This window comes from Magnolia sinica, chromosome 11 (assembly GCF_029962835.1).
Source record: "Magnolia sinica isolate HGM2019 chromosome 11, MsV1, whole genome shotgun sequence".
Taxonomy (NCBI): Eukaryota; Viridiplantae; Streptophyta; class Magnoliopsida; order Magnoliales; family Magnoliaceae; genus Magnolia; species Magnolia sinica.
This window is the reverse complement of record NC_080583.1, coordinates 56,983,525-56,997,103: the sequence shown is the minus strand read 5'-3', so window position 1 is coordinate 56,997,103 and position 13,579 is coordinate 56,983,525. Positions and strand designations below refer to the sequence as shown.

The window sequence follows — 13,579 nt, the reverse complement described above, 5'->3', positions numbered from 1 at the left end:
TCCTAGACTATTTCATAGTCCCAAACACATTCAATTATAACAGATATTCATACCAGCAATTCAGAACAGTAATGGATCAACAATTCCAATCATACAAGCATGTGAGCATTTGATGGATTTCAACTTAACATGAATTTACACATAAGTAGCGTCTAAGTTAAACAAACAAAAAAATGTAAATTTCATAAAGGAAATCATACACATCATTAAGATAGTTGAAAATCTCTTCTCAACGCCCATAAAAAGTACAATATATTACACACTTATTCATTCAGACATTTCTACAAACACTTAGGCTACATATTCCAACATACATGATGTATGTTGGTGATAGCTCACATTAGGACAAATCCTTTCGCCAAGGAGTTGATACACATACAACTAGCACAAACACACGATGATTAATCATGGCAAACACATGCTCATATTTCATACGTATATGATACTTTCTACATATACATGGAATACACAAATCTCAATATAGTTCATATATATCAGAAACATAATACAAACATCGCATTTGGCATGTGAAATTTCATCCACAACAATAATAAACCATTAACTGACATTGAAAGCCTTGAAAACTATAACCTATACGAATATAGTCCACACCTTAAACCAAAAAGTGCGCAACAGATCTGATTCAGACAATAAGTCTTTGTCAACAGTGACTAGATAACTTAAGGCATGAATTAAATTAGCTACATCAACACTTAAACTATTCTAAGCTCCAAAATAGGTTAGGGTTTGATTGACTTACCCAAGAATGAGCTTAGAATCGCCGAAATAATAATTCAGATGCGATGGATTAGGTACGCAGAGTAACTGGGAAGAATCTCAAGATGATTCACCAACTTCTCTCTCACTTTCTCTCTCTTTTCCTCTCTCTCTCTCTCTCTCTTAGCTAGGGTTTGGAAAATTCGTAAGGAATTTGAGTGTGAGGGTTTAAGGTCTTTATATAGGCCTAAATTTGATGGAAATAGCCCCAGGGCCAAGGTATACGTAGGTTATAACCAAATCAGGTCCATTTCGATCCAATGGAGCATTTCTAGAGGTCCTTTTTCTGAGTGTGGTCGAACTTAAGCTCACTAACATTGGATCTTAAGCAAGTTAAGTTTTGAGTCCAATCGGGTTTCCAGATCGCCCATGGTGGACCAATTTCAATTCAACGGTCACCGAAACTCGATCAAGTCCACAGGCACTTTGACATGTATGAGCCATCTTCCCTGATCCGAGGGTAAATTTGGGTCAGATTCTGACGGTCAGAATGCTTAAAATCAGCGTGCAAGCGACACGACTCAGATTTCTTAAATTCATATTTAATGTCTAAATAATTTCACCTTTCTCACACTCTTTACTCCGAACTCAAGCAAATTGTCTCAGGACATCATCTGGACTTAATTTTTAAGGTGATTGTCAAGCCCAACAAGGTGATCATAATTGTCTAAGATCATCGCTATCGGACTTTTGACGTGCGGTCCAGGTCCAATACAAAGTTTCCAAGTACTCCCGAGAGTAACTGGATTTAGCGTTGAATCCTAGATTTCAGCGTAACATAGCGCTAATGATTCTATAGGTTTTGAGTCTTGCAGATCAAATTTAAAGTGATTAGTGCTAATCTAGCAAGCACTCTAGTTTAGCACTTGCTAACATTAACCTAATTTCTAAAGGATTTGGTCCTGGGTGATTTCTTCCTGAGGTTGTACTCCAGTCTTTACATGAATTTTTCTGAGATGTTACAGTACAACTATCCACTAAGACTCATGAGCCGAGCATGGTGGTATGGGATACCGTATTCGAGCTATCGGCCTATGCTGGGGTGACGAGCCTTCCTATAGTGACCATTGAGCAACTAAGACTCATGAGCTAGACATACTGGTATGGGACACCATGTTCGTGTTGTCGGCATACGCTTAGGTGACGAGCCTCCCCGCAGTGACCGTGAGTATAAACTTTTGAATTTGCCTATTAACTGTTTTTCATTGGGAGTGATGACCCTACAACTTGCCTATCATATGTGCTTGACTAGGAGTGACGAACCTAGATGGATCCTTCAGTTCGGTTCAATGATATAAAGGGGTTCGGGGCAATGATATAAAGGGAGGTACCCTAGCTTCCCAAATCTATTGTATAAATAAGCTTAATTAACTACTTGGCTAACATGACCATGCATCGCACTGCATTAGTTAGGACATGCTTTAAAGGCGTTGAAGTCGCACCAGAGGCAGTGATGTCATATGTGAAATAGGTTGTCGGAATCACTTTTTGAGGGAGCTTTGATGCGAGGGAATACATCATTACTTGCACTCCATTCCTGCATTAACAAGAGTAGTTAGGAAGTGATTGTTAGGTTGCTTTATCACTACTGCTTGATTGACTTGATAACATGTTAACCTTTGCCTTATAGTACCATTGAGTTGATCACTCACTCCCACCCTAAGACAATGTTTTAAAACACCAACCAGACTCTGGTTTAGATGCAAGTGTTGATGAGGTCTATGCAACAGAGCAGGATTTTATGGATGAGGGGGAGGAGTTCTCCTACTTTTGGCTCTCGGGCAGGTCTATGTAGACCTCGTACTGATATGCAGGGAACACTGGGATTTTTGGCTTAGGTGGACATCTTACATTTCCACATTTTGTATATTTTGAAACAATACATGTATATATTCAGCCCTGTTACATACTCATACTTTGGAGGTTGTGAAACATTCACACACTTAAATATATATGCTTCAGACTTCCGCTTGCTTAGTTTAATTATATCCGGAGTATGATATGTTGTTTTAGTATAATCCCACTCAAGTTTAACTCATTAATATGGACGAAATCTGAACATCATTATCCATATTGCATAAGTGATGTGCTAGATCTCAGGAGTAGAGCTTTGCTCGACCCTCGAAATTCAGGGCGTTACACATACATCAATGGGCCTCATATACATCAAGTGGGCCGCATCAATGGGCCGCACCAATGGGCTTCATATACATCAAGTGGGCCGCATCACATGGGCCACACCAATCTACACCATTCATCTATTTTAAAAGGTTATTTTATAACATTACCCAAATGAATCATAGTGGAAGATCACCTGTACCATACCACAAGTAATAGTGGTGATAATGATTTTCATCGTTAAACAATTCGCAAGGCCCACCTTAATGTTTATTTTCCATCTAATCTGATCATATGGTCACAAGGACCTGAATTAAGTAGAAAAAACAAATTTCATATTGATCCAGAACTTCTGTGACCCCGATGGTTTCAACGATAGACGTTCAATCCCTCACTAGTGGTCCACCTGATAGACGTTCAATCCAGCAACTGTGTTGTTGCTAGATGGATAGTCTGGATAGCCATACCTAGTGATTAGACCCTCTGATTTGCTGGCGTGGGACCACCAGCAGATGGACGGTCAGATATAACACAAATCTCATGTGGTGCCCACGTGTGGACCGCACACATCAGGTGGGTTTCCACCTATTCATAGATGGACGGTGGAAGAGCAGATGCATCAAGGCAGGTCCCAAAGCTGCTGGACGTCAGTCCAGCAGCATCCAAACAGATGGACGGTGGGAGTATAACATATATACAATGGTGGGTCCCACGTGGTGGCCCACCAGCTGGAGGGATCTAGCTGATATTGGTGTTTTCTCTTCGTCCAGATGGACAACGTTGACGAAACACATGCAACACGGTGGATCCCCACCATCCACATACTGGACAGTGGGATGTAACAAATACATCAGTGGGTCCCACCTAGTGGGACGTTGTGGATAAAGCACTGTCATTAGGTGGGTCCCACGTAGGTGGGCCATCCCACCTCTTTATATTAATATAATATTATTAGTATTATTATTATTATTATTATTATTATTATTATTATTATATATCTGTATGTATATAAAACGTCCAAAACAGACAGCCAGGGATAAAACCCATGCATCATGGTGGAATCCCACGTGGGGCCCATCTTATACAATATATATATATATATTAAACATGCCAGCATTAGCCTAAATGCAAGGCATATTCATCACGTGTGGGTTTCCACACGGATGAACGGTTTGGATATAAAACACGCCTCATGATCAGGGCCCATAGATCTTGTTAACGTGGATACAGCATATAACGCCCCAAAAATCGGGGCTCGAGCAAAGCTCAACTCCCGAGTTCTAACGCATCACTTATGCAACATAGATAATGATGATTAAATGTTGTCCATATTAGTGCGTTAAACATGAGTGGGATTAATCTAAAATAATATATCATACTCCAGGTGCAATTAAATTAAGCAAACGGAAGACTTAAGTACTTGAATTATAACATGATAATGTTTCAACATCCGGAGTACGAATCTGTTCCAGGCTGAATATATACAAGTGTTTGTTCCAAAATTTATAAAATATCAAATTGAAAAAAACTATCCAACTAGTCTAAGTAACCATGTAATCCCGACAAATCAGAACAAGGTCTACAGAGACCCGCCTAATAGCTAAATATAGGAGAATTCCTCCTCCTCATCCATGAAGTCCGGCTCCGTTATGTAAGCCGCATCACTACCTACATCTAAATCAAAGTCTGGTTAGTGTTTTAAAACATCGTCCTAGAGTGAGAGTGAGTGATCAACTCAGTGGTACTATAAGGCAAAGGTTAACATGTTATCAATTCAGTCAAGCAGTAATGATAAAGTAATCAACAATTATATCGTAAGTACTCTTGTTAATGCAGGAATGATATGCATAATGATGCATGCCCTCGTCTGCACTCCCTCAGTGACTTCATCTCACGGTCGCGCATAGCAAACTCCTTAAACGTGCACTTCCTCACCAAAGCACATGCAATGCAGTGCATGATCGTGTTAGCCAAGTAATTTATTAGGCTTATTCATACAGCAGATTCGGGAAGCTAAGGTACCTCCCTTTATATCACTTACCCAAACAATGATCCATCTAGGGTCGTCAGTCCTAGTTAATCACATACGATAGGCAAGTTGTAGGGCATCACCCCTGATGAAAAGCAGTGGATAGGTAAGTTTAGGAGTTCACACTCGAAGTCACTACGGAGAGGCTTGTCACCTCAGCATAGGCCTAAATTTATACTCAAGGTCACTACGGGAGGCTCGTCACCTAAACGTAGACCGATAGCTCGAACACGGTGTCCCATACACCACCATATTCAGCTCACGGTTTTGGGTTGCTCACTGGTCACTATGGGGAGGCTCGTCACCTCAGTGTAGGCCGAAGCTCGACCACGGTGTCCCATACACCACCATGCCTGGTTCATGAGTCTTAACGGATCTTGGTACCAGAGTTAAACGGGCTTTACATTGGTAAGTGGTACCTTAGATTCAAGCAGTAGCGACCACACATGGTAAACACATAATAGATCAATCGGGTTAATTGACAAGTACGATTAATACGGGTGAACGTTGAATTAATCAACATGGAGCGTGTAAGCACTCCGCATGGCCTAGCCACTGTCGACAATCACCGTACGTCTCGGATTCCTTGAACGTATCTAACGTAGTGAAACTAGTTCAGCCACTCAATCAGGAGCCATTACCGATTGCCTGGACTAAGCGGTAATCCCAAACATACTCAAATGCAATAGGGTATCACATGTATTACTCATATCAGCATTTAACAGATAATGCAAACATAAATCTCATTTGAGCATTTTATAAAACACATTTGACAAGTTAACATGTACATGCATTTCATCCACAAATCATATAGTGACAATTTGCAATGCATGAAGCAAACTAATCATATGACTAAGGAAACTAAGAATCCTGTCTCAATACACTTAATAAGTACAATCCGTCAACAAAATCTCATTTAGACATTTTAACAAACACTTAGACTACATAATACTATATACATGAACTAATCTAATTATAGCATATATTATAACAAATCCTTTCATAAAGGAGTTGTCACACATACAATGAACATGTATTCTAGGTTAATAGGCATGGCCAGCATAAATCATAAATTCACTTTCATTCAAACATTTTAACAAACGCATAGGATGCACTTTATATTCACATAGTATACACACATGTGTAGTTTATCAGATACATCGTAACTAAGATCATATGGCAGCAATCAAGTCAGACATAAATTATTGCTGACATTGAAAGCCTTGAAAACCATAACCTAAACATTTATAGTCCGCACCTTTTGTCGGTTTGCTCGTTACGAACTCGGTTCATACACTACGCTTCTGTCTACAGCACAACGACTACCTAAATCACGAAATAGGTTAGCTATTTCATCGTTTCCTCTATTTGAATCCCTAAAACAAGATTAGGGTTAGGATTTCTTACCCAAATCATATTTAGAATCGATGGTGTAGCGATGGGGCGGTGGAGATTTGATACGTGGAGCAGTGGGAGTGAATCCAAGCAACAATCCACAGGTCTCTCTCTCTTCTCCTCACTCTTTTCTTCTCTTTTCTCTCTTCTCTCTCCTAGGGTTAGAAAATTCGTATAGAATGAGAGGGGTGGTTTAAGGTCCTTATATAGGTCCGGAACTGATGTCAATGGCCCCAGGGCCATGGTATACTTAGGTTATAGCCAAAGGGTATCTGTTTCAAGCAAACAGGACTTATCTAGAGGCTCGTTTCTTACCTAAGTCATGGAGTAAGTTCCCTGACCATGGATCTAAGTCAAGTTAAGGTTTCGGTCCGATCAGATTTGTGGATCGACCGTGGAGGACCTATTTCAGTTCAACGGTAATCGCCACTCGATCAAGGCCACAAGTATACTGACATGTGTAGGGAAACTTCCTTGATCCAAGGGTATAGTTTGGTCAGAATCTGACGGTCCGAAGTCTTCAATTCCGCCCGCAAGCGAATGGTCCAAATCACTTAAGTTTTGCGTTCATTTTCTAAAGATATTCGCGTTTCTCACACACTTTGCTCAAGGCTTAATTTGTGCTTTTTTGGATATTATTTGGATTCGATTCCCGCGATGCTTGTCAAGCCCAGTATGGCGGTCATAACCTTATAGTTTCGCGATAATCGGACTTTCGATACGTTGTCTAGGTCTAATACGGAGTTTCAATGTGCTCCCGAGAGCAACTGGGGTTTGAGATTGCTCTTAGGTCTTTAGGTAATGTTGAGTTAGCAATTCTAATGGTTTTGGGTCTTACAATTCGTATAGATAGTGATTCAAGAAAATTCACTGATTAATTTAGTTTTTTACTTAACTAATTTTCGTCTAATTTTTAAAGGATTCAGTCATTAAGGATTTCTGCCTGAGGTGGTACTCAGGTTTTTGTACGGATTTTTCCAAGACGTTACACAGCAGCTATCCACCTGCTGTACTGCTGGGCTGCTAACCCAGCGTTCAGTAGATGGATGGCCTAGATATAACATATATCACGGTCAGCCTCACAGATTTTGCTGACGGACGGTGGAGATGTAAGGTACATGCATTAGGTGGGTCCCATTGTGGCCAGCAAGGTGGCTGCCACTAATGGATGGTATGGATCTAATCCGTTCATCAGATTGGGTCGCAAAAGGAAAAGAGAGAGAGAGAGAGAGAGAGAGAGACGTGCGGTGATGGAGGGACCCCGACACTATGGGCCCTCCTTTCCAAGCATTACAACATACATTGAGTGGGTCCTATTACATGTGGGCCCACCAATCAAACTCAATGGTGGAGATCCCTTCTCCACTAAAATGTAAGGTCTAGATAACCCTTTTTATACAAGTAGAGTAAACATCATAATGGGGTCCAGGGAGAATGGCCCCATCATGGGATGAATGTATGAACCATTGACCACACCTAGGGTCCAAAGTGAGATCCGTACCATCAGTCGGTAAGCCCCACTTGGCCCATCATCAAAAATAAAAATCTAGGCCTATAAGAACACCCACCGTTGGATCTTCTTGGTCCGATGGAATGCCAAACTCCTTGGCTCTCACTTTGATGGAGGTTGATGAAGGTTGGAGGGTTGAGATGGGAGATGAGAGGGGTAGGAAGTAGGCCACCCTTAGTTCTCTTGGAGCTTGGAATTGCTTGGATGTCTACCTCACTTGTTGCTTGGAAAAGTGAATAGAGAAAGAGAGAGAGAGGGTGGTTGTAAGAGAGAGGTGATGGATGCGAGTGATGGATGGAGTGATGTAAGAGTTGACTTTGGGGTAGCTTGTGTAAGAGGGGTATGGGTTATGTAAGAGATGTGACATGTGAGGTATGGGTGTGATGGATTGAGTGATGAATTGTTTACTTGATTAATTGATGTGATGGGTTGTAGAGATTCTATCAGAATTTGCAACGCATAGCGTTTTCCTCAAAATAAACGCAGGCCTACATCTCCTGGCCTGAGTATCGCATCGGTGCGCAAGACGCGTCGTTGGAACCGCAGCGACGGCGTGGTCGCAAGGGTACAAGTATCGGGCCGAGCTAACTTAGATTAATAGGATGCGACTCAGAGTCGCATCAAATGCCGATTACATGTTGCGGGTTGCTGAAATTCGACGAGTAGGATCACGTGAGTCTACGAAATGGTACAGTTTAGGATACGGGCCTTATAAAGCTCAATTCTAATTTCTGAATTTAGAGAATGAAACTCCCTAACTGTTATATCTAAGATTCAAAATCCCCAATTGATGATATAAGATTCGAAATCCTAATTGATGATTTGGGAATCAAGATCCCTAATTCATGATTTGGGAATTGAAAAATCCCTAGTTATCCAATTTGGGAAATTAAAAACCCTGATTTTTGATTTGGAAAATTCGAAAACCCTAATTGTTGTATTTGGGAATTAAAAATCCCCAATTGCTGGTAAATCGAAATCCCTAATGGATTGATTCTGGAATCGAATTCCTGATTTCTAGATTTGGAATTCAAATCCCAAATGTCTGAATTTGGATTTGAATTTGAAATCCCCAATCTACTTTCTGGATATGGGGTTCTAATATGGAATTCTAATTTTGGGATTCAAGATTCGAATTCCCTAATTGTTTCGATTTGGGGTTCGAATCCGAAATCCCAATCGTTGGATTTGCTGTATTGGATCATCAATTCCAGATGCATAGTGTCTCTAATTCTAACAGTAAGATACTGATGCGGAATTGCTGAAAGACCTTGCTGTGCATTAGATATGGAGATATGAAGAAGTAAATGGCTTACCTTGCTGTGATACCATTGTTGTATATAGGGATGCTGAGATCTTCCTTTCCTAACACCTTTTAGAGAAGATGCGATGAGGCTCAAGCTTCTGACGATGATGTTGGATTGGGGACCTAGCCCTGTTAATATAAGTTAGAGAGGTGAGGAGTTTGAAACCCATCAAAACTTCTCTCCCTGAGGCTCTACACGAATTGATAATCCTAGTTCTTCTAAAACACTATGTACTTGTTATAGTTGTAGCACTCCTCCTCTTACGTGAATTTCTAAATGTATCACAATTTAGTGGGGCCCACTGGTATACCTGATCACATTATCTAACCCTCGGGATAATCTAGACTGTTGATCAATAGGGCCAATCGTATAGAATTCTTACACTCATGGATCAACGCTCTATATCACCGAAACATCCGTGCAACCCTCGTTTAACGGAAAGAACAATCTTCCAAGTGGCTCTTTTTGGTTTACAATCCCTTCCCTTCCTCTGAGAAATGCATAAACAATGCCCAAGTGCTTTTTAGTGCTTTCTTGGTGTCGGTTTAAATAACTACAAAACACGGAAATGCCCTCTCATCGATGCTTAAAGACGATACCCAGCCTTTGCTACTTTTCAACTTTCCTGTTTGCTTCTTGTTTCATGTTTTCGACTTTGTTGAACGAGTCCTAGTCTTCACCTGCCGGCTTTGGTAAAACCTTCTCGACCTTGAAACATTTCAAAAGCAACAGGAGCCCTTCTTCTCTGACCTTTCCCTCACAAAGCTGCTGAAAGTTTACATGGTCTTCTCAGAAGAAATCCCAAAACAGCTCAGATCAAGTTCCATAGAGGCCGATCGAGAGGGATGAAAGGATGGCTTAAAATTTTCTTGGCGGTTTTGCCCGCCGTGGTCCTTCTGGGACTTCTAATCCTGTTTCTACGGCGGTGTTGCTGTTCAAAGAGAAGCAGAAGCAGAGATTTTCCGGATACGATTAATAGAATGGAGAGCATGCAATCTGGGATAACGAAGCTGCACCTCGCTTACAACAGTTCTAGTAGCAAAAGCGGACAGGGTTTCCAAAATCATCGCCACGATGGTCCACATCTCCATGATATTGGCGACAAGAGAAGGCCGAATTACTACGTGATTCGACGTGGGGTGCTGGCGAAGCCTTTGTTTAGTTGGTCTGATCACCCTTGGCTTGTTTCAGAGGCCGTCGAGCATGGATGGTCCAGATTCGCTTTTGCCGTTTACTCATCGGGTTCCTTGTCCCGGTCGCCCACAACAACACTTTGGGATTTTTGTACGGTCTGCGATTTTGGTAGAGATGGGGAGGCAGAGATTAGCTGGGAAGTAGGCCCTGAATCGGCAGACTCCATGCAGAAGATCAGGCTCAATCCAGGACTGAAGAAGATCCACAGCAACAACCCCCTCTACTTTTCTTATGTTAGGACCATCCTGCCGTTGCCCGGCCCATCATTGGGGAATTCCTTCCCTCAAGTAGCATATTTCGAAATCACCATCTTGTCCGGTGAAGAAGATGTTGAGCTCGTAGGCACAAAGGGAAGCATTCCACATGAAGGCGAACGGACGAAGCTGATTCAAGAGACTGCTATGAAACTTCAATCAGATGCCTTGATCCATGTTACCAGTCGCAACGCCAGCCCCATCCAGACAGAAGAAAGAAAAGACGAAACAGGGCTCATCACACTAGGACTCATCTGTGGGGGTCCATCTCCTTTCTCGCCTCCGGGAAGCTATCCTGGATCGATCGGCTTCAACTCCAACGGTTCTGTCTATCTTGACGGTAAGTTAGTTACCGGAACAATCTGATCAGCAGAAGAATTTTATCTATTGTGGCACGAATCTCATCTACTATTTTCTTGGCATCTGTTCCAGGTATAAATCTCGTATTTGAAGCCAAGAAAGGAGATTGGAGACAGGGGAATAAGGTCATTGGCTGCGGATTCGATCCAGGTCGTAAGAAAGTTTTCTTCACCGTCGATTCCGAGTTAGTCCACGTGATTAATTGCAAGTCCGAGGAATTCTCGAGTCCTCTTTATCCTACAATTGCTGCGAACATCGATGTAACGATGTTGGTTAATTTAGGACAGAGCCCATTCCAGTACAGGCCTGCGAATTCCCAACGGACCGCTAACCCATGCTTCCTTCGCCCGTCACCCGACACTGCTGCAGCTCGTGCAATTGGCTACGAAGAAGACAGTCAAGAGCTTTTCTCGATGGGGCGGATCGATTCCCAGTGGTCGGCGACCAAGAAAAACAGCACCAACGACAACGGTGAGGGCACCCCCATCGATTTCACGGACCTAGAGTCAGAAGCCGATTTGTTTGAAATCGTCCTAGATGATTCGGGTAAGTCCCGGTAGATTTTAGACTTCCGGGATTGAGATGTCTCTCACAGCTTTATCACCGCCTGTTGTGGAGGTCAATAGTAAAGGAGATGACAAAGCTGCTAACATCAAAGGAGGTTGTTTTTGCCTTTAACTGGGTTTGGAAGCCGACAGCACCGTCGCGCGCACTCAGAAAAATTAAAGTGTAATAAATTCCATCATCTCTGTCCCACACGCAAAGAGAAAATAGAAGAAAAGATACAGAGTTCTTTATTCATCTTCTCTTGTTTAGAATTTGTCATTTGATTATTTTGGCGATTGAACTTTCCTTTTCATTACAAGCATGGATGAGGGAGGATTGAAGATGAATAATATTTTTAGTCAGTATGATGCCAGAGGATCCCGCACTTCTCAATGAATTATGGCAGGTTGTATGTGATAGAAATGATCAGTTTCTACGAAAAGAAAATAATATAAGTGCTGATGAATTTAATGCAATTGGGCATGCTTATAAGGATAAAACTTTTTTTTAATGGAATTATTCTTTGGGATTCCGCCAGTAACACCCATTAAGAAGATTTTTGCTCAGCCCTGCAACTCAGCTAAAGCAAACACCACCACATGTGCCGGTGTGGCTGACAGGTTGATTATCCAAGCCATCCACCAGAAGGGTATCAGTGCAGAGTCCTTGTTACGACTAATCAGGTGGAACACAATTAATTGAAAAAATTGCACATTTGTGTTAAAATTTTCCAAAGCTTTCTAGCCCATTTACTTGTGATCATGGCATACCTACTGAGTGGACCACCTTTATGTTTGGGCGGTAGCACTTATGGCTTGGATATTTCACTCGTTTCCCACGCTGGGACACGTGGCGCCTTAGGCATTTGCTGACGTGCACGAACGTGGTATTAGCGATGCTCTATTTGTTTAAACTAATCAATACTTATATACGGGTAAGCATAGCAATCCATTTGTTTAAACCAATCAATAACTGTACAGGCCGGTAAGCTTAGCAATGCTCTATTTGTTTAAACTAATCAATACTTGCACACGCATGTCGGCCTAGCAATGGTCAGCTAATGCCTGGACCGCCACATGTGCCGGGGTAGCACACATCGGTGAAATATCCGACCCATCCATCATGTTGATCTCGGTGCGGATGCCACTGCTGAAAGATGAGGTGGACCACAAGTAGGTGTACCATGATATTACCAATAAGCAAATGGGTAAGAAAACTTCGGCCGATTTCCTCACAAATGTACATTTATTTAGTTAAATTGTGGTTCACTTGACTAGTGGACTGATATTATTGCTGGGATATGGAATCTAAATAGTGTTATCCTTCTAATGGATGGCTTGGATAGTACTGCCCTGCAATCATATGTGATGGAATGTGCATTAGCTGACTTGTAGGCTTAGCAAAGCTTTACACAATTGAGTTGAGTGTGTTGGCGTTTGATTTGTTTCCCGTCACGTGTAATGTGCTCGAGCATGTTAGAATTGATAAATCGTCTTGATCCAAATCGATCGACTTCAAGTCCAAGCACCAGCAGCTCGAACCAAACTGATCAACTTCAACCACAAGCGCCGACATAAGCAAATACGTCTAATGTTAACGTATATAATCAAATTCTGAGAAGATTGATTGCTAACTCAACCACTTACAAAATTTTATAACGATCAGGCAATAATATATTGATTGATGTTTTAAATTTGTAGATCAACAAACTTGTCGATGACAAGTTCGATTCCATTGAGTAGACTTCGATGCCATCGAAGGCTGCTTGATGCCACCACAAAAATTCAGAATTTCTCATGTTGGTTGCTGGAAACTTTTGGTGTCTTGTTCGATGCCATCGAAAGAGGTTCGATGACATCAAAGGCTTGCTTGATGCCATCGGAAAAATCCTGAAAATCCATGATTTATCGTTGGAACGTTTTGGTATTTAGTTCGATAACATCGAAGGAGTTCGATGCCATAGACAGTCTGTCGCTGCCATCGAAGTCCCATCAAAGGTGCCATTAAACTATCACGCAAAGTTACGCAGAATTGCGTATCTGCGGGTTATGTTTCCTATTCCGATTGTGATTCTCCTATAGGTTATAAA

At 41.7% G+C, this 13,579-nt stretch overlaps 1 protein-coding gene across 1 annotated transcript; it reads left to right on the top strand.

The window, feature by feature from the left end:
• The first annotated feature begins 9,699 nt into the window (after positions 1-9,699).
• On the top strand, positions 9,700-11,809 carry LOC131219174 (uncharacterized). Its single transcript, XM_058214188.1, has 2 exons — positions 9,700-10,924; positions 11,017-11,809. Exons 1-2 carry the CDS (start codon positions 9,982-9,984, stop codon positions 11,502-11,504), a joined length of 1,431 nt encoding a protein of 476 aa, XP_058070171.1. The 5' UTR covers positions 9,700-9,981; the 3' UTR covers positions 11,505-11,809.
• Positions 11,810-13,579: the final 1,770 nt, after the last annotated feature.

What these genes read in the sequence shown, in the direction of transcription:
- LOC131219174 (XM_058214188.1), top strand. Translation starts at nt 9,982, where the DNA reads ATGAAAGGATGGCTTAAAATTTTCTTGGCGGTTTTGCCCGCCGTGGTC. An exon ending in CGGTTCTGTCTATCTTGACG is followed by an intron (nt 10,925 to 11,016) that starts GTAAGTTAGTTA and finishes CATCTGTTCCAG; the next exon opens with GTATAAATCTCGTATTTGAA.